Raw genomic sequence first — 22,276 nt, 5'->3', positions numbered from 1 at the left:
ACCCATGTGGACATGGCTATATATATATATATATATATATATATATATACATATACTCTTATGCTTACATGGTCAAACATCGCCCCTCCCCTCCAAACCGCCTCTAACATACTGTGGACAAATGCTGAGACAAACACACACACACACACGTAACTAGATTCATTAGGTGTTAAAGGATTTAAAAGATAAAAGATAAAAGATAAAAGATAGTCATTGGATATATGGCTTGTTGCCATAGTATGGGCATTTTGCAGTGTTCATTGGCAGTAGAAGAGATTTGATATTCTGGCAGCTTGGAGAGGTTCAGCCGAACCATCTCTTCTCAATTCTGTGTTCTCATTCTGTTCATTTGCTGGGACTCTGGGTTCAGTCGAGTGAATCAAGGGTTAGCCAGGGTTAGACCAGACTTCTCCTAGTGTTTTTGCTTATGTTTTTTTTCCCCAATCCTGTGAGTGTACGGGTGCACATATGTGTGTGTGTGTGTGTGTGTGTGTGTGTGTGTGTGTGGTGTGTGTGTGTGAGTGTGTGTGTGTGTGTGAGTGTGCGCGTGCACGTGTGTGTGTGTTTGTGTGTGTGTGTGTGTCAGTACTGTGTCCATAAGCCTGAATTAATTGCAATATTTCCCAACACACGAGAAGTGCTAGGCTGCCTTCATCCAGCCAATTCCAGGGCCATCAATGCAAACCCCCCTCCCCCCCACCCCTTCCCTACCACAGCTTGTTCTATTCTGAGCCCCAGCCTGGGGCGGGGCGGGGGGGTGTTCGGGGGTCTGCCTGAGCTGCGTTCATGGTGTCTGATTCCTCTAAAGTGGAACCCAAGTGACTGTGGCGTGACCTTTGCTTTGATTTGGCTTCTGCCCGGGTCAAATGCTGTTGAAATATAGATAGATAGAAAGATAGATAAATAAAGAAATAAAAGATCAGAAGAGATCAGACTTTCCCATCTTCCTTTCATCCCTCTAAAGTTCACATTGTGAGTGTCCCCTACTTTGTTTGTGTGTGTGTGTGTGTGTGTGTGTAAGTGTTTTAGGTAGAGAGAGTCAATTGATCCTACCTGACACCCCCCCCCCCCGCCCACACACACACATACACAAACATACCTCCAACTATCTCACTATTGATCTGCCTCTCACTCATTTAACTCTTCCTAATCCTGTCTTTCTCTCTCTCTCTCTCTCTCTTTCTTCCCTCCCTCCCAACTTCCCTTTCTCTCCACAGATCATTAAGGACCAGAAGCTGATGGTTATCGTGGGCAGCATGCTGCTGGTAGATCTGTGCATCCTGATTTGCTGGCAGGTCGTGGACCCGCTCAAGAGGACAGTGGAGGAGTACAGCTTGGAGGTAGGTGACGTGGCTAATGGTTAACAGCTAACTGCTAGCCTGCTAACCGGCTCATGCTAATGCTAATGCTAGGTCACCAGTGATGGCGGATCTGGTGCTGGGCCTCAATATGTCGGCCATGGACTGAGGTGCACATTTATTTATTTATTTTTGACTAGCATGAGGTTGTTGTTGTTGTTATTTTTGCTATTTTTGGTTAAGAAAATGAGACACCCACAAACTGTCCTACTTCCTCTATGCACACCTCACACCTCACACAGACACACAGACACACACACATACGTATACACTCCCACATTGTGTCCCTGTCCCACAGTCTGGTCTCCGAAGTGGAGAGGAGCCAGCTCGGAAGTGGGGCATTGGCAGTGGCCACTGGACAAGGAAAAACTTGGCCTGCGCTGAAGCCACTCTCCTAGGCAGAGGGGTGGGTGGAGGGTACACACATGGGGTGCACTGGGTGGCAGAGAAGTGCATGTCTGTGAGACTGTTCAGTGCGGCCGCGGGGGTTGTGTGTGTGTGTGTGTGTGTGTGTGTGGGGGTGGCGGAGGATGGACCCGGGCTGCTGCGTGGCTGCCTGGCATTTCGGGTCCCTGCGTGCCGAAGCTGCATGCCAGCAGCTGCCACAAATGATTAGCTTTGTTTATGCTCATGATTAGCCAAGCATGGTGATGGTGGTGGCCAGTGAGGCCTCTTTCTGGTGTTGGGGTATAGCTGTTTAACTCTGTGTGTGTGTGTGTGTGTGTGTGTGTGTGTGTGTGTGTGTGTCTGTGTGTGTGTGTGTGTGAATGAGTGTACATGTGTGTGTGTGTGTGTGTGTAAGTGTACGTGTGTGTGTGTGTGTGTGTGTGTGAGTGTGCGTCTGTGTGTGTGTGAGAGACAGAGAGAAAGAGAAAGTCGAAATGGTGTGTAGGTATGTGTGTGTGAGAGAGAGAGACACAAAAGGGTGTGTGTGAGAGAGAGAGAGGAAGATGAAAGGGTGAGTGTGTGTGCGTGTGTGTGTGTGTGTGTGTGTGTGTGTGTGTGTGTGTGTGTGTTGTAAAGACTCAGCTGGCTGAACAGCTTGGAGGGGGTGAAAGGCCTGATTCATTTATTGTGCTCTTTGAGGGGTAATTTGAGCGACCCGTGTTTGGGTACAGTACAGTGCATCCTGGCCAAGGAGTAAGGAAGGAGAAAGCGGATGCCCGGTTTTGTTTTCCTCCACTGCCCAGCGCGAGCACTAATGTGAAGCTCCCCTCTAATTGATGTTGCTTGCTAATGACTCTGGATGCCTTGGGTGCAGCGCCGAAAGCGCTTCTGATAGCCCCCACCACCACCACCACACACCACACACCACACACCACATACCCTCCTTCCCTCCCGCCCTGTTTGCCGGTGGCGAGTGTGTATTTGGGAGTTAACTGGCTCAGCGCTAGTGCTCCAGACACCCACATGTAGGCCAGCACATCCTTGAGGTCCAGCAAGGTCCTGAGAAAACATAATGCTGTTGGCCCACTTCATTTTAAGAGCAGAGGAAACCCCAATAACCCAAAACTACACTCACAAACCCCTAACCCCCCCCCCTCCCACTGCTCAATCATCATCAATCTTCAGAGGTTACTAGGGGACCCAGTTAAGATGTGGCGTTGGATGGCAAACCCAGCAAGTTCTTTTGATGCTCTTGAACCACTGAGAAGTATATCTTTCCCCTCCAGACTAGCCTCCCCCTGCACCCTCTCCTCGAGGGAAGAAGGCTGTCTATGGCTACTCTATGGCTTTGACTTCTCTGTGACTTTCATGAAAGTGGGAGTCGGCATGAAATGCAAAGCAGTGCACTGGCCCTGAAGCGTGTCCCACCCCCTCACCCCCCAAAACGATCCCCTCTCAGGGTGAGCCGTCCAGAGCTGTTAAGCTTTACGAGTCCAGCTCGGTTACGGCCCTGCTACTGTGGAGCACGAGAAAGTGGGTACAAAGAATTCTGGTCACACAGCGCACCATTCTCGAGTTGTTAGCGCTGCAGACATCCGAGGTCTTTTTCTTTAAGGTGTAACTCAGCTTCTCCCTTTCTCTCTCTTTTTCTCTATCCCTCTTTCTGTCTACCTCTCTTTCTCGCTTCTTCTCTTCCTCTCTCTCTCTTTTTCTCTCTTCCTCTCTCTTTCCCTTTGTTGTTGATTTTCTTTGGTTCCCTCATTTGCTCTCAATTTATTTGCCACTGTCTATTTGTCAATCTGTCTCTCACTTTGACATACTCTCAGACTTTCGATGTCTCGATCTCTCTCTCTCACTCTCCCGCTCTCATTCTCTCTCTTTCCCCATCTCAACGCTCATCCTATGTGAAGCCTGCTCCAGACCTTGCAACTCTTCCCTTTTGCTTGTATGCGCAGACATATGTGTTTGTGTTTGCAGAAACATAAATGTGCATAATGTTGTGTATAAATGTTATGTCTAAAGTGTGTGTGAGTGAGCGGTAGCGCTAGTGTCACCTTCAGGGAGTGCCCGTCTGGTTCTCTCGGCATGCCTAGGCTGAGCCCGAGGATGTGTAGCCCCAGCTGGAGCTCTCCTCCTGGGCTTGTGCTGGAGGCCTGCCTGCCTGCCTGCCTGCCTGTCCTCTGGGCCTCAGCCTTTCTTAGCAGCCTCAGGGGCCATGGGACAACATGGCGCAACTGAGCGAGGGGGCTTTTGACGTCACCAGCCGTGTGAAATCTGATGACTCGAGGAGTGATTGCTCTCATTTTCTCTCTCCTTCCTCCCTTTCTCTGTCTCTTTCTGTCTCTCTCTCTCTCTCTCTCTTTCAGACACACACACACACACACACACACACACACACACACACACACACACACACACACACACACACACACACACACACACATACACACACACACCCTCACACCACACCCACAACTGGATGCACACAGTGAGAGATTAGCAGCAGATTGATTGGTGCAAGGAGAAGGGCTATTAACTCCTGTATCACTCCAGGGCTTTGGACACACACACACACGCACACACACACACACACACACACACACACACACACACACACACACAGACACACACACACACACACACACGCAGTGGATCTGGATCTGTTAGGAGTATCTCAAGATGGAGGCTGAAAGAATGAATGCCTAACTGTGCTTTACTGATGTGCTTCCTAGTGCTTGATGCAGATTTTGTTTTTTCCTTATTGGTGCGCTGTTACGTCCTAGCAGGAGTCCTCTTCGTTCGTGTTTTATGACTTTGTAAAATAGCTGGAATCAATCTCAGTGTGTGTGATTGTGTGTGTGCGTGTGTGTGTGTGTGTGTGTGTGTGTGTGTGTCTGTCTGTCTGTCTGTCTGTCTGTCTGTCTGAGTGTGAGAGAAAAGCCTGTGAGTCTGTGTGACTGCTGGGTGTGCATGCTGATGCGTGATGTTCCCTGTCAGAAGAGACTTGTTGTTTTTTGGAGGACCTGCAGGAGAGACAGACGCAAACAGAGTCAGAGAACAGAGAAGAGGAGGAATGAGTGAAGAGAGAAAGAGAGATAGAAAAAGACAGAAAGAAAAAGGAAATCACGCTGCTTTAAAGAACTGACAATCCTCTAAAAATATCAACACTTCTCAACTGACAAACACCCCCCACCCCACCACACACACACACACACACACACACACACACACACACACACACACACACACACACACACACACACACACACACACACACAACATACACACAACATACGCACACATACTCTCTCCCTTCCTCTCTCTCCCGCCCTCTCTCTTTCTTACTCTCTCTCCAATTTTTCCTTTTCATGTTTCTGCTGTCATATGCAGACAGGCTACGGTGAAATGCTGCCTTGTGGGGGTTTCCCCAATAAGCAATGTCAAACCGTAGACAAACTCAACAACAACACAACAGCACACAATAATCACACAGTTAGAGCAAAGACACAACCTATGACGCCACTGAGGAACAATGTCATTGGTGCCAGTTGTGTCTCATCACCCACCTCCTCTGCTTCCATATACCATTAAGTTAAGTTACACGTTAAACAGCTTAAAGGTCATTTATTACAGTTATATATATCTAGTAATAAATATAAAAATGGAGGAACATCCTGGAAGTGACTTGTACACAGACCTACTACGGGTCTAAGAGGTGATAGAGGTCTGCCGATGCAAGCGAGGTGCTTCTGAAGGTGAGTGAGCCAAGTGGAGATGTTTAAAGCATATATAGATGTATGTATAGTTACATATATTTATACATAAAGTATCAGAGTGTCAGGTATTGAGTATGAAGTGAAAGATTTTTTCTCTTTGGCAGAGAGAGGTCATGAAAGGAGTTCAGTGAGTTTAGAGTGGTGTATTTATGCAACTGGTGCTCCAGATTCGACAGGGCGCCCAGAAAATCCAGAGAGAAGTATTGTTCTAATAGCATTTGCATAAGCAAAATTGATTTGGCATGAGGGTTAGGCTTTACTGAACGCACTGCCATTAAAAATAAATCCCCTTTTTTTTTTTACGAGAAGCAAGCTCAGAGGCTTGTTATATTGAGGGTACCCTGCCAAAACTATGAAGACAAACTCACACACTAATCTAATCAATGGTAATCTCTAATCTCTGAAATCTAATCTCAGAGGGGACTCCACGACGCTTGTTCTGCACTAACACACACACACACACACACACACACACACACAACATTTGTAACCACTAAACCACACACACACTGCTAAAGTCAAATTATGCATGTTGCATCTGTAACTCACTGGATAACTTGCGGCACAATAAATGGAATCATGGAACCGCTGACCAACAGAAAAAGAAAACAAAAATGTAGCAATCAGGAAATATACTTATATACCTATACACACACACACACACATATATATACAAACAAAGAGGCATTACATAGGTAGTTGGGGTGCAGTGGTAGTAAGATGCGAGGTAACCCTCTTCATTAGTTTACAATAAGCACTCAATTTGTGTGCGCTCTAAGAGAGAAACAAAGACCACTCTAGCTGCAGAGAACATTTGTTAGTAGGCTTAGAAAAAGCAATGATTTTCTAATGATTAAAACGAAGTTGTTCATCCCAATAAAAAAACTGCTAGAATACAATGGACAACTCTCTGTACTACCACAGCATTATATGTCATTATATCATTATATTTCAAATTCAAATCAGATTAATTAACTAATTAATTTAGTCAGATTTGAAATCTGATGACAAATGACAACTGTTTAGACTCAGTATTATTCTTCCAGTTTAAAAATCAATCTTCACACTGCAATAATCAAGTATCTTCTCCGCTGTTTACTGCACAATGGCTGGTGTTGTGTTATCTGTTATCTAAAATGTGATTTTATAAATATCTTCTCCATTACCAATGCAGTTTGATGGCTAATGCTCATTTTCCCCGTGCACGCACCATGCAACCATGCTGAGTAATGCAATGAAACTTGCATTGCCAATTACAATTAAAAGAACTACATCAGATTATTCTCTTTAACAATGTTCCTGGACAAATACGTAGGTCTATAATAATAATAATAATAATAATAATAATAATAATAATAATAATGGTATCTCTATCTATCTATCTATCTATCCTTGCATACTATATGTGTGTGTGTGTGTGGGAAAAGGTATAACCGATACAGTGTAGGGTATGCACATTATATTGACCATATCTGCGTGTGTGCATGTTTGTGTTGTGTGCATGGTAGAGATTGATTCTGTTGTATCTCTGGGAGATAGATAGAGAGAGACACAGAGAGAGAGAGACAGAGATGTCATAAGAAAGACAGAGAGTCCCCTCACCACACTGCGCTAGTGTGTGTGTGTGTGTGTGTGTGTGTGTGTGTGTGTGTGTGTATGTATACTGTGGTGGAGACAGCCACTCAGCCTCACATAGGAGGTGGCATGGCATTGCAGCCTCACTCTCTGTTCTCTCTCTCTATCGTTTTCTCTCCCTCTCTCTCTCTCTCTCTCTCTCTCTCTCTCTGTGGTGTAATGAAGGACAAATGCTGGACAGGCTGATTAGTATTCTGGTGGATCTCCTGCTGCATCCTCTCTTCCTCTCTCTTTCTCACTCCCTCCCTCCTTCTCTCCCTAGCTCTCTCTCTCTTCCTCTCTCTTTCTCACTCCCTCCCTCTCTTTTCCTCTGACACACACAATATCTTCCTTCTCCCACCCTCCCTGTTTCCCTCTCTCTCTCTCACACCTGCACACATTATCTCTCTCTCTCTTTCTCTCTCCCTCTCTCCTTCCTTCTCTTTCCTTTCTACCTCCCTGCCTCCCCTCCTTCTTCCATCTTTTCTTTTCTCTCTTTCTCTCTATGAGCGGCTGCAGTAAAAGACAGCCTGCACAGAATATTGCAGTGTGGTATTGCCATAGCAACGGCCATGGTTTCTGACACCCATAAACCAGCAACTGCACTGTTGATCCAGGGGACAAAAATAGAGGACGAGGTTTGGCAGTGGCACTTGAGCACAGTGACACATGCAGACACACACACACACACACACACACACACAGACACACACACACACACACACACACACACACACACAGACACACACACACACACACACACACACACACACACGCGTGTATATTGTCCTCCTCAGAACACGCACATACCTGCGGCATACACGCAAACACACAGACAGGCAGAGACACAAACACACACACACACAGAGACACACTTCATTAGACACAAACACATACCTTCACACAGAGCGATCAGCTACTCTACACAATCTGGTCCTTACTACACTTCCACCCCGTCCCCATCTATACAATGGCATCATTAACCCCCCTGCCCCCTCCACACACACGCACACACAGACACACAGACACACAGACACACACACCTCTCTCTCTAACCCCCCCCCCCACCGCCAACCAGTCTCCCCATCCTTCTCATGCGTTAAAGCCTGTTTCTGCTTGAGCCTCCACTTCTGAGTGAGGGAGCGTAGCTGTAACTGTCTGCCTGTCTCCGCATCGCAGCAGTGCTGGCATGCTGACAGCGTCTGCAGGTGGGCAGGTAAGCATCAACTCCACTCCGACTCCTCTCCGCTCCAGAGGAGGAGGAGGAGGAGGAGGAGGAGAGGGAGAGAGAGAACAAGAGAGGACAAGAGAGGAGAGGAGAGGAGTCGTGACTCACCGTGGGCCTTTGATGTGCAAATGCCCTCTTTCTAAGATGGGCCAATTTTTATGGTGGAAGTAATTTGTGCGAACAAGGGAGCCAGCGCCACACATTGGTGGCTGGAGATGGGCGATAAGGGGCCGCAGCTGGAGCAGTGTGAGCAGTATGTTCTCGGTTAACCTTATTGATGTTCGTGGTTTGTTCTCTCCTGTTACCCAGGTAGCAGGTCAGATACTAAAACAGACTAAAGCACAAACAGGGTTGTGTATGTGTATGTGTGTGCGCGAGTGTGTCTGCGTGCTTTGGAACTGCTGGAAGATGGGTGTGTAAGATTGTGTAGGCGGCCCTTTGACTGTCACCCATGATAGCCCTGTTTGACAGAGGACGGGGAAGGCAGTCCACACACACACAGACACCCCTTTTCTGTATCTCTCTCTCTCTCACACACACACACACACACACTAGACAAGGACTCAGATATCCTAACACCTTCCCTATATCTATCTCTCATACGCACACACACACACAATGCTTTAACACAAACATACTATCACACACCCAAGGACACAGACAGACACACAGACAAAGCCTATCAGATACTCACACAAACACACACAGACACACACACACACACAGAGAGAGAGAGAGAGACACACACACACACACACACACACACACACACACACACACATCGACCTTACCGCTTGAGCCTCTAAATCTCCCCCTGCATGTCCTCAATGACAGGTGAAGGACACCACGCCTGTATCTAATACCTCCCCTGTGATGTACAGACAGACACACACACACATACATACACTCAAACACACACTCGCTGTTTCCATCTTAAAAGTGTAATTGATAGGTTTAATAGTGAAATCCATACATATTTAACCACAGGGAATGAAACCATAAACAAGCTATTTACCCAGGCTGTCTGGATGTGTATGAAAATACACTATAATTAAGCCATAACCAGCAACATGCCCTAAGCCTTCCCAGTGATAGCCCAGACGTGGAGCTAACCGAGTTACAATGGTTAGTTATTACGCCGTACCTTAGCAACTATCTCCTTCAATGTCTCTCCTCTCGCTCGCGTCTTTGTCTCTCACTCCTTTCTTCTCCCTTTTTGTGTCTGTCTCTCTCTTAGTCTTTCTCCTTGTCCCACGTTCTGTCCTGATTTTTTTTCTCGGGTCTGGAGGACTAGCTCAGCCAGTGCCCGCAGTTGCTAGGCGACCACTGATTGAGCGCGAGGGGGATGCAATTAACCAATTAGTGGCGTTCCAAATGAAAAGTGGTGTCAAGGGTTCCTGCAGTTAGCACTTAGCATTGTCCGGACGTCAACACACCAAGCCACGCAGGCGGCTATAGACTCTGAACAATGTGTTTGTAAATGTATGTGTGGGCATGTGTGTTTGTATATACAGTATATATATATATGTGTGTGTGTGTGTGTGTGTGTGTGTGTGGAGATGATTGTTCTCCTCCTATTTACCAGATGAAAGGAACTTTACTGTTCACCCCATATTACTGATGTATAGAGACGGTGATTAGGGGCGCTTTTTGCTCTCCAGAACTGAGAACCATTTAGTCATGGTCCAGACACCTCTATTATGTTTCTTCCGACAGCTCAGCAAAAAAAGAAAATAAGAAATACACCACAGCCAAAATGGAAGCCAACAACAACAACAAAAAAACATCCTATAAATAAGACGGAAGTTTTTGCTTAGCTAATTGCTTAGTCCTTGTTAGATGTTCTCCACAGCCACAGCCACTATAGATTTGCTTTAACATGGATAACAGCTTTTGGCCCCAGTTCCTATAAGTGTCCATAGATCCTATGTATGTAATACTTACCTGAGAGGGACAATGTGCCTCTTGCATAAGGGGTTGTGGTTGTGGTTAATGTTAGGATTAATTTTAGGGTTAGGGTTACTTGTTGGTGGCACAGTGTTTAGCATTGCTGCCCTCTAAGGGGTCAACCCGTGTGTAAAATCCATCCTCTGTAGGATGCCTATGTAAGTCGCTTTGGATAAAAGCATGTGCTAAATTCCAAACCTTAACTGCTACATTCCAGAACTTAAGAGTTAATGTGTACTCACATAACAAGTGTGTACTATTGTGAAATACTTTTGTCACATGCAGTGTAATAGGAATACTTAGTATAAAGTTGTACTGCCTCTCTCATATAATGTAGATGCACATTTGATTAGAGCAGCAGTGAGAGTGGGAGCATGAGAGGAGCCACATCTGGGACTCAGTGGAAGGGTTTTTATTGGGTGATTTAACTGCACGCAGATTCCGACTGATCCAGTTTTATTGCGAAATCATGCTGTGGTCTCATCCAAAATCCCAATGCACAAACACACACACACACACACACACACACACACACACACACACACACACACACACACACACACACACACACACACACACCACACACACACACACACACACACACACACACACACACACACACAATCTCTATTGTGTGGCCCACTGACGTCAGAAATTGAGACATGGGATGGTCCTGGTGTTCCACAGTAGCCAGCACGGCCTCAGTGGAGCCAGGCAGGCAGGCAGGCAGGCAGGCAGGCAGGCAGGCAGGCAGGCAGGCAGGCAGCGAATAGAAATGTCCCAGGGGCCTGAGTGTCCCAGTGCCAGCCTCCTCCAGTGAGGGTCCGGGAGCCAGAGCAAGTGTCACTGCGCGTTAAGATCCCTGGAAAGACAGTGGGGGCGAGAGAGGCGGATCTGACACTGTCGAGGGACAGGTCCGCCTTTGCTGGTCTCATAACCGCTAAAGCAAGGTAGGGGGTAGGGGGGTGGAGGGGGAGTTGTCACTGTAGCCACGTCACGGTTCCTTAACGTTATGATGGTTTGCTAGGGGCAAACACTGATCGCCACCTTGGGGTTTTGCTGTCGCCCTGCCACGCAACGCTCATCACCGTGGCGACAAGGCTGACGCCACGCAAACTCACCTGCAAGACTAACCAAGCTAGGTGCACCGCTGGCATCAGCGATTTCTATTTCAGCCCCCGTCAACAGGGTCGAAGTCCACCCCTCTTGACTGTGACAGAGTTCTTCCCATTGGAGCAGTAACAGTGGGAATTGACAGGGTTATTTTCCCACTCATTCATCACGACGTTATAAATAAAAGCAGTGGTGTTTTTCTGTGGCGTGATTGATGCGCCTTGCCCTGTCTGCTTGATGAATTGGGAGGAATAGATGAGGAGGGAAGTAGTGAGGGTGGTTGTGTGTGTGTGTGTGTACATGTGTTCGTGTGTGTGTGTGTGTCTGTGTGTGTGTGTGTGGAAGGGGGAGGTGGGGGTTAGGCGACATCGTGATTTGCGAGCGATGTAAGCCCTGGTGCCACCCCCCCCCCCCCAACCCGCTTTAAAGCTTTGATTAACTTTGGCTGTCACTGTGTGACTGTCCCAGCTAAGGCGCTTGTTTTGTGTGGAAATACGACGCTGACCTCTACAGACTCCACCTGCTTCGATCAGCAACGCTGTAGAAAAGAGTCGTGCCTCTTGCACTCGTCCGACACGCGTCTCCAATTAGGCCTGATGTATTAGCCTGATGTATTAGCTCTCTTCTGAAGCCATTTCGCCCCGTTTCATTTGCAATAAGCAGGTATGAAGAAATGCCTGAAACGTAGTACTCCAACTGGCATCGGCAGTCAGTTACAGACAGTTTATCGCGAACTGATGAGACTGACCATTTGCTTCACAATTGAGCGCAATCGTGAGATCTTAATGTATATCAACCATCAATAATTCATCAGACTGGGGATGTAATATTCCGTCTCCATTTCATCCTCTATTTTAAGTGCCACGCCACTCTGCTTCTTTCTGGCTCCATCCCTCTCTCTCTCTCTCTCTCTCTCTCTCTCTCTCCCTCTCTCTCTCTCTCTCCGGTAGTGCGTTCTGCGGGTGGTGGCCTTCGCTTTGCTTCCGGAAAGCGGCGGGATAAGGGATGAATGAACGCCTTGGGATCGATGCGTGCACTAGCGCGTCACAGGAAAGTCATGCGGCGAGGTCGAGACGGGAACCATATGGCGCTGCTTAAAACCCTACACCAGCCACTTAGGGATGCAGCCGTGCACGAGACCTCCATCCCCCCCCCAGCCTCCATACGTGCACTCTTCCCCTCCTGAATCTCATCACACTGCATGCATGCAAGCACCTAGGGGCTCCACAGCAGACGTTTGGCAAAGTGATCCTCGCACACATACCCTCCTTGTACCTGAACTCTTCTATTATCATGGAGCAGGGATTTTTTTGTGTCGTGAATACGTGAATGTGTGTGTGTGTGTGTATTTCTGTGTGTTCTGCCCCCCCCCCTATCCCATCCCTTTCTCTCTCTCTCTGTTTGGGAAGGGAAAAGCTGTTAAATCAAGTGCGCTGCGTGTCATATCTGTAGCTAAGGATCCCCGTGGAGGCCAGGCTTCCGCTGCAGGTGTGCTGAGCTGTGTGTGGAGGCTTAAACGGAGGTGGCGTGCAGGAGGGTGGAGGGGTGTTGGTGGTGGTGGTGGTGGTGGGGGGGGGGTGGTTAGTGTGCATGGAGGTGTGAAGTAAGTGAGCATGTGAGAGGGAGGGAGGAGGGAGGGAGATTAAAAGAGAGAAAGAGAGAGAGAGCAGAAAACATGAGGTATGTTTTGAAGAAAAGAGTAGGGAGATGTGTGTGTGTGTGTGTGTGTGTGTGTGTGTGGTGTGTGTGTGTGTGTGTGTGTGATTGAGAGAGAGAGAGAGAGAGAGAGAGCATGATGTTTGAGAAGCCCCAATGCAACAGAGGGAGAGATAGAGAGTCCCTTTTATACAGCCTGTTCATGAGGCATGAATGTTGCCCCTTTATTCCGCCTTCCCATTCTGTATAAAAGTTAGGAACACGGAAAGGGATGTCATTGTTGTCCCGCCTTTAAGCCAGCAGTGTAGGTAGTCGCAGAGCCAGAACAATGTCTGTGTAAAAGGGAGAGCTGGCATGGTGGGATAGGGGTGTGACGCAGCTTAGCAGCTAACGCAAATGAAGCAAGACCACTGTGTTGTCAGAACACACGAATCCGACATGATAAGCATAAACATATTGTACATGATGCACACCAACTTTACTTGAGTCTGAACATATCGTCATATTGATAACAATGTCAAATTGAATGTCGCTCCTCTAGGATATTGTTTTTTCTCTGAGTTAAAGTGGCGTTCAGGAATGGAGAATACCAGTCGGAATGAAATGCAAGAGGGCAACAGCGGAAGAGAGAACGATGGAACAAAAAGACAGTGTACAATAGAGGGTCTGACCTGTGTGGGAATGCAAGAGAAAGACATGTTCTCAGACCATGGGATGTAGTAAGAGACACCAAAAAAGAAAGACAAATACCGAAAGAGAGAGAGAAAAGAAAGAAAGAGAAACAAGGGTTGCCTCTCCCTAGATGTCTGCTGTGTCGAGTCAGTGTTGTTATCCCCCCCCCCCCCCCCCCGCACCACACACACACACACCACCCCCCCCCTGTCAGCCATCTGTACAGTAATTAACCTGCATGGCAAGCCGCACTACCCAACCAACAGGGCTGGTCCAGCCAATCATGCTCCTCCCTCTCGAACAACCTCCAAACCCCCTCCTTATTCCACCCCACCTGGCCTTCCCTTCCCTTCCCTTCCCTCCACCTGGCCAAGGGTGTGTGTATGTATGTGTGGAGGGGAGAGTGGCGAGGAAGAGAGAAAGAGAAAAAGAGAGAGGGGGAGGGGTGCGTGACTGTGCATATATGTTTTTTGTTTGCTCTGATGTAATGTGTGTTGGAGAGCAGCGAGGCAGAAAGGAACCAGTGTGCTCTCCCAGATGCTCATTCATTAGTCATCACCATAAAGCCCTGAAACACAGGCCTTCATCAGGGAGAGGGGAAGGGAGAAGAGAGGGAGAGAGAGGGAGGAAGAGAGGGCGAGAGACAAAGAAAAAGAGAGGGAGAGAGAGGGAGGAAGAGAGGGTGAGAGACAAAGAAAAAGAGAGGGAGAGAGTGTTTGTGAGCGATCATCGGCACTCTATCTGGGTATTTTGTTCATGGTGAATGGAAGGAGTGTGGATTCACATTCTCTAATAAGCCCTCCTGGGATGTGATGTGTGTGTGTGTGTGTGTGTGTGTGTGTGTGTGTGTGTGTGTGTGTGTGTGTGTGTGTGACCGACTAGTATGTGTGTGTGACCGACTAGCGTGTGTGTGACTGTGTGTGTATTAGCAGAGTGTCAGAGCACCAGGGCTGCTGGTGTAAAGTGCATTGCAGTGAAACCATGGTGCTGAGCTCGAGGGAGGTCAGTGCACACACACACACACACACACACACACACAGACACACACACACACACACACACACACACACACACTCAATCAATCAATCAATCAATTCAATCTTATATAGCGCTTCTCTAAATACCCGAAGTCGCTTTACAGACACACACACACACACACACACACACACACACACACACACACACACACACACACACACACACACACACACACACACACACACATTCAACCCATCTCCACCCGTCAACCCAGTGACCTACAGAGACTGGGCTCTTTTCTACTGCCAGGGTCGGGACATCAAAGACATCAAAGTCCCCTCTGAAGGCGTCCCCTATGCAGGGCCCCTCAACTGACTGCCTGATATGATATGATATTCTACCACCGTCCAGTCTGAAGCCTGAGTGCTTTTATTCTGGCATCATATCATCATGACTCGTGGCATGAAGGGGAAATGCTAGCTACAGTAGTGTTAGCTACCGCTGCTGCTGTAATCAACCCAAATCAGAGCCTTAGCCAACAGTAGTGGAGCTTGTCATAATGTTGTGGTGTAATTGTGGGTGGTAATGGTGATGTTGTAACAGTTAATGGATGCAACTGTGTAATTGTAGCAATCTGGCAGGCATTTTGACCTAAATCGAGTGGTCATTAGCTAAAGCTAGTCTGTGTGTATGCATACACCCTGGTGGTATCTCATGACCTTTTTCTGTCCTGGGCTTCTCCAACTGAGCATATCTGGAAGGCTGGCACAGTTGTCAGTTGACTCTTGCTACCCCTTCACCCAGTGGCACCATCTGCTGGTGAGGGGCAGAGCTGCAAGTAGGTAGAGGTGGCACAGTCTGGTGGCACGGGTAGGGTGCTTGGCTGGTTGGGCCAGTTGGCTGATAGGACACTATGAATCAGTTTGTTTGTTTGTGGATGGCAATGGGCCACGTGGGCTTTGCCACAACAGATTGGGAGGGAAAAGTGAATTGGGAGGGAGGAGGACGTGGAGGGGGCCAGGCGCTCGTGACGGGGAAAGGTCAAGGCCAAATTGTGACGGATGTCGCTCCATCCATCCTGCAGAGTCTGTTAGGGCGTTGTTGTGTGAGTCTGTGTTCCAGTATTTCCTGTTCACTCCGTTTGGCGTTTTGGTCTTTGGTCTTGACTGCTTTCACCCCGACCACCTTAACCAGAGTCCTCTCTCCCCGTCCCAATCCTGTCTTCACACACATTCCCATTCATTACATTCCTCTCTTCTTGTATTCATTCATTCTCTCACTTTCCCACACCTCCTCTTCTTTCTCTTGCCTTCTCCGCTATCTTGATCTCTCTTTTCCACTTCGCCCTGCCTTACCTCTTTCCTCTCCTCTCCACTCCTTTCCACTGCTGCCCCTGCCTTTCTTCCTCTCCAAAACTAATTATCAGGGCAGTTCAGTGTGTGTGTGTGTGTGTGTGTGTGTGTGTGTGTGTGTGTGTGTGCGAGAGAGAGAGAGTGAGAGAGAGAAACAGAGAGAGAGAGATAGAAACCGAGAGAGAGAAAGAGAGAGAGAAGGTTACCCATTATGCTCTACTCCCCTAACACCCCCCCACCCCCCAGCTGACACACACACATACAAACACACACACACACACACACACACACATACACTCACTTCTACCCCACCCCAATCCTCTCTGTACTCTAGGGTGGTGGAGCCCGAACAGCTGATCTTCCTGTCTAGGTTATGTAATCACTGCATCACCCCACCACCTCCAGCTCCACCATCACCATCCCCACCTGGACCAGAGGACTCAGCCCTGTGTCAGACTGCTGTAATTAATTTACCCCTGCAAGCGCCGCTCCATTCCACTCCCCCCGGTGTCTGCCTGTCCCCATTGCTTTCCACGCTATGTTCATTTTGTCAACGAAAATGTGGATTAAAAAGTCTTCGTCGAACGAAACTTGTTCCCACGACTAAAACGTGCCGATGGCGAGACATAGGCTATATGAATCTTTGAAAAACAAAGACGTGTTTTATTTTAGTTGACGAGACCAGAGCGAGACAAAAACTTCAAGTAAAGACAGACTTCAAAGTAACATTCATTAACAAGGCTAAACCTTAAATAAATAAGCCTGTATTTTCCTCTAAATTGTGCTCTCCGGTGTGCATATGATAGCCTGCGTGCTATTAGTTCCCTGTTCATACCCTCCCTTCACTAACCATGATTAGGCTGCTGAGTGTAGTCAGTGGCTGCTAAACAAGCTAGGTTATGCCACCACCGAGATTCACAACCTACTGAAGATTTGGATTGAAAAAGGATTGTGTAGTCATTTTATTTATAGAGCAAACGAACAAGAGAATGAAGAAAGGATATGAGCAAGAAAATGTGAGAAGAAGAAAAAAGGGAAGAACATCATAAACCAAGAACATCTGAAGCACACCACTCAGAGATGCTGCAGTAAGTTAGATAACTGTAACGTGAATAACACTAGCTAGCTAGCTAACTAAGTTAATTGTGCTAGATATGTATGTTACAACTAACTACAACTGCTGTAGCCAGCCAGCATCTAACTAATGTTATCTCAATTAGTTGTGCATCCCAATGTCCACCTGTGTTTGATAAGCCAAATAACAAACCTTAGTAGAAGTTCTTGTTAGCTAACATTAGGCTAGATATCCTAACCAATCTAGTTAGCTAGCTTGATGTAATGCATTGTTTCCATGTACTGTATTTAATATTGTATCAAAATAGGCCTATGACTTAAAGTAGACTAAAAATAGTGAGTATTCATTGAGACTAAAACTAAAATTTGTGTTGACAAAAACAGACCTAAATTAAAAGTGTTTTAAATAACTAAATGTGACAAAAATGTTTTTGCATTATCATCTAATAGTCTAAGACTATGGATACATTTAAAATGGCTGTCAAAATAAACACTGCCTCCACACTGGTGAGTCCTTTCTTTGGACTTTTCCCAGATGTTTGATTTATTTAAAATATATACATATTTGTTATCTCATGCTTTCAGTGGAGATTAATAGCAGGCACACTAAAATGGACTGGATAGAGACTGTGTGCGTCTGGAGATTGTATTGCATCCTCATTTCTGGTCGCTCATGTATGATTTAGTGTTACATTAACAAGACATTGGGCACACTAGCTCTTTTTCTGGGTAGGTCATTTAAATATGCAGTGATAACGCAATGCCAGCGCTGGGTCCATTATCTTGGCCATTCCCCCAAGGACCCCTAACTCAGCCCCTTCATGCTCTGCCCATAAAGGGACACCTAAACAGAAACATTTACGGTGTGTAATTTAGGGCGATGGCAATAATGATGGTGTTGGGCTGAGCGACTCATGTTCGTCTGGTGTTGGCTGTGTAAGTGGCGGGGGGTGATGTGGGGCTGTGTCAGGCTTTTTGGGGTGAGTGTGAGCGTGAGTGTGAGAGTGTGGGCTGAATAATTAACTCCTCGTAAAGGAACACACACCCACGCTTCTCAAGACTCACGTGCCCCCTTCACTCTCTGCAGCTGTGTGTGTGTGTGTGTGTGTGTGTGTGTGTGTGTGTGTGTGTGTGTGTGTGTGTCGGCTCTTGCATAATCTCACAACCCAGAAGTATGTGTGTGCACACACGCATGCATGTCATTGCTGGTATAAGCTAACATCCCATAAGTGTGTGTATTTATGTGTGTGTGTGCGTGTGTCAGTGCTGGTATAAATTCTCCTCCCAAGTGTGTGTGTGTGTGTGTGTCTGTGTGTGAGAGAGAGAGAGAAAGAAAGAGAGAGCGCTGGCACAGGCTCATTTCTGCATACAAAGCTGGCTAACAACTTCGACATGCAAAACCCAGAGCAGCAGTGGTGGAGAGACAAGCACCAGAAATAGCAGATAATGTGAGGGAGGGGGCGTTCAGTGCTTTGTCTTCTCGCAGGTCGGCTGCAACGTCTTAAAATAGTCAACATCATCTCTCCATACCCTTCCAGTGGTTTCCCATAATGTTTACTTTTTATATGTATATATATATATATATATATATACTATATATATATAGCATTTGATCTGTACCACTCCATGTGCTGATATGCCAAATCATTTCAGATTGTTTGAGGCGGCACCCTATGAGAGACGGCGGGTGGAAACGAACTGCTGGCACCAGGGGTCGATATGCCAAAGCATCCTTGAAAAAAAAAAGAAAACAACAGAAAAAAAACCAGAACGATTCTACCTGAAGGATCTATTTATTATTCTCTTAAGTGCTTGTGTCTCGGGGCCGAACGTGCCATCGGTCGGGTGTGTTAGCTGAGCGTATTGCTCTGGCCTCTCGGTTTGTGGAGCTACATTAGTGGATCGATAATACACAACCAGACAGCGTCGATGTTTGACTGCAACCGAGGACGGTAGGTTGTGGCGTCAAACTGTCAAAGAATGCAGAGAGAAGACATACTGACAGTCCATCTGATATTCCCACTTCTCAGTCAGTCAGGCAGTCAGTTGAGGAAGTTATTATTTTGGATGTGTCTGTTTTTCGCGTAGAGTTAGCATTGTTGGAGTGTTAGCCAGGCTGTATGCTGGTTATCACATGTTCGGTGCAGCATCTGTCCCGTGGAGTGGTGTGTGTGCCTTGCTCCAGGCTGTCCTTAGATTTCGGTCAGCACTCTGCCTGGGGCCCGAAACAAACACTGTTCTTGTTGTGGCCCCCTCTAGTTTTGGGTGTGCGCCCAGTGAGAGGATGACCCCCCCTAAACCCCCTGGCTCACACACACTCTGACTCACACACACACACACACACACACACACACACGCACACATGCTCACATACAGACACACAGCACCAGACCCACTCTCCCCGCTGATCCACTTTATATCCAGCCGGAGCAGCTGAGGCCTGATAACAAACCGGCTCAGACCATCTGACAGCAAGGCAGCTAGCTGGCCAGCCTGCCGCAAGGATCCCTGTGAACCACCCACACAGCCTCACTCTCCTCTCTTCCCTCTCCCACCCCCACCCCTCTCTCCCTTCCCCTATTCCCCCCCGTCTGCTGGCTGCCCATTCTGAACTAGCCGAGGACACAGCAGCAGCAACAGCAGGACGACCCTCGCTGCCCACATCACCCTCCATCTCTCCATCCAACACCAGAAGCCTCCTCTCTCTCTCTCTCTCTCTCTCTCTCTCCCTCTCTCTCTCTCTCAGCTTTGTGCCCCCTGCCAAGTCCCTGCACTGCTGCTGGGCCACTGGGCGGCAATCGTGCCCCCGAGCGCCGGCTTAATGGTTGTCGTCAACCTTTTGTACAGCTGTGATTACATTAGACGCAAATGGAATGTGAGGGAAATGAGTGGGGGAAGAGAGGGAGGGAGGGAGGGAGTGTGTGATGAGACAGTGAGAGCCAGTGAAAGAGAGAGCGAGAGATAGAGTGTGTGAGGGAGAGGGAGAGGGAGAGGAAGAATAAGGAGTCACGGAGTTACACTTGCAACATACACGTGTGAGAGAACGGGTGGACGCCTGACGGGGAGGATTATTCCGTCTCTTCAGCTGCGCTGCTGGTTTATCGCCGGGTAGCGGAGTTAGGGACAGGGGGGCCTCTTCGGTTTGTTATCAAGCCGAGCAGGAGCACGTCGCCATTCTGCGCTGAGCTCACAAGCCTGAGCAGCTCGTTTGTAGCCATGGCAACGGCTGAACGGAGTTGCCATATCATTAATCATTAAGTCATTGTCAGGCAGGAATTTGTCAGCCTCGCTCGCTGCCAGTTTCTGTGCCACTAAAAGCGAAACCAAACTGGTGCTCAGCGATCAGAGAGCGTTTGGAGCCAGGGGGCAAGGAAATGCTACCGCCAATTAACCTCACAGCTGAGCATCTTTCCTGTCACCTACGCGCCGCTAACAGCCGCCGTGTCATTTCAACGTGTCGAGCTTTGCCGTTAGGATGTTTTGTGACGCTGTCACCGGAGCCTGTTATTCCACGCGGCGGCGTTGTCTCCCGTGGAGCATCAGGGCTAAAAGAGACATCTATCCCACGATGCATCTCACTTCCCCCTGCTCTTTCTCGCTTAAATGGACAGATTGTTGGCATGGTTAGCATTTTCCACTCTCCCTCCCATAAAGTAGACCAGAAGGAGGTGGGACGTGGGGGTGGTGTGGTGGGGTGGGGTGGGGATGAGAATTAGAGAGGAATGGAAAGAAAGAGAGAGGGAGGAGGGAGGGATACAGAGAGATAGGGAGATGTATGGACATCAGGAAGAAGAATGGGGGGTAAGCTTATGCCTCACGTCTTGAAATGCTTTCCAAACGCTTTGCAGTCAGAGCCAAACGCAGGCCCCTCGTTTCTCCTTATCTCTCTCTCTTTCTCCTCTCCCCTAGAGCCGAAGCACAGCTCAGCTCAGCCCAGCTCAGCCACCTCGACAAAAAGAATACACAGCCGCCATGCGTCATGGCAATCCAATTTACTAGATAGACAAATGGTGCTTGTAATAGAGAAGCATACAGCATACACTACAAGAGACCAGAGAGAGAGAGAGAGAAAGAGAGAGAGATGTAGAGAGAGAGAGGGAAGGGAGGGAGATGGCAGAAACACAATGCACAGCAGAAACTTTTCCTTGACAGTAACATTCCCTGGCAGGGAGGTGAGACGTGTGAAGGTTTGTTTTTGACACTCTGCCTCTCCCTCTATACCTCCAGTGTCGTATCCATTGTTTTCCAGGCCTGGCGACATGGCTTCCTTGCATAAGTCAACATATGCTTGCTCTCCAGAGCCAGCCAGAGCGTGTCTGCACAGTCCTCTTGTCTGTGTGGACGGCGGGCAGAGGGACAGCATCCTTGTGAAGACGTGCCACTGTTTCAGTCAGTAGGCTAGCGCTGTGTGTGCTATCATACCACAACTGGTAGCAGGGATGCTGGCAATCCACAAGGTCATGGGGGAACAGAGTCCCAGGGGCATAAATACTGCTGGTGATCTGTTCCTTCTCTGCACTGCAAATCACTTCCTGTTCAAACGACTTTCGAACGATGGAACATAAGTGTCATTTCATGCTACGGATGCCTGACAAACGACAAAGTTAGCAGAGATTTTATTAACGCAGTTTCAATTTTCAAACTGGCCTCAAAGCTTACATTAAACTCTATGGGTCTCCAGTATCTTCCACATTGTTCTTTATGGAGCATCACTTTCGTAGGTGCGTATGTGTGTGTGTGTGTGTGTGTGTGTGTGTGTGTGTGTGTGTGTGTGCGTGCCTGTGTCTGTGTCTGTGTATGTGTGTCTGTTTGTGTGTGTGGCCCATGTTGTTGAGTGTTTCTACTATGTTGGACACACGTGGGAGAGCTCTGGGAGGCAGCAGCCTAGTGCATTTCTGATCGAGATGTAGCCCACAGGGGTCGCCATGGGGACAGAGAATGAAAGGGTGAGGGAGAGGGTGAAAAAGAGTGAGAGGAAAAGTAGAGGGACGGAGAGCCATTCAAACCCCCTTCATTGTACCATCACGTGGATCATAGACTCCTAAAATGGCTACTGTGTAGCCCAATCCCGACTACACCCACACCATAGTACAAGAGCACCGAGTCCATAAACACCAGGTA

At 47.8% G+C, this 22,276-nt stretch overlaps 1 protein-coding gene across 1 annotated transcript in view; it reads left to right on the top strand.

The window, feature by feature from the left end:
* Positions 1 to 22,276, top strand: part of gabbr2 (gamma-aminobutyric acid (GABA) B receptor, 2) — a 185,382-nt gene that overhangs the window by 142,296 nt on the left and 20,810 nt on the right. Inside the window, exon 13 of the mRNA XM_012829526.3 lies at positions 1,218 to 1,340. Coding sequence (XP_012684980.1) covers positions 1,218 to 1,340 — 123 coding nt within the window. The remainder of the gene's footprint in view (positions 1 to 1,217; positions 1,341 to 22,276) is intronic.

The sequence above is a fragment of the Clupea harengus genome, chromosome 19 (genome assembly GCF_900700415.2).
Source record: "Clupea harengus chromosome 19, Ch_v2.0.2, whole genome shotgun sequence".
Taxonomy (NCBI): domain Eukaryota; kingdom Metazoa; phylum Chordata; class Actinopteri; order Clupeiformes; family Clupeidae; genus Clupea; species Clupea harengus.
The sequence above is the reverse complement of the archived record's forward strand: the minus strand, read 5'-3'. Positions and strand labels throughout refer to the sequence as shown.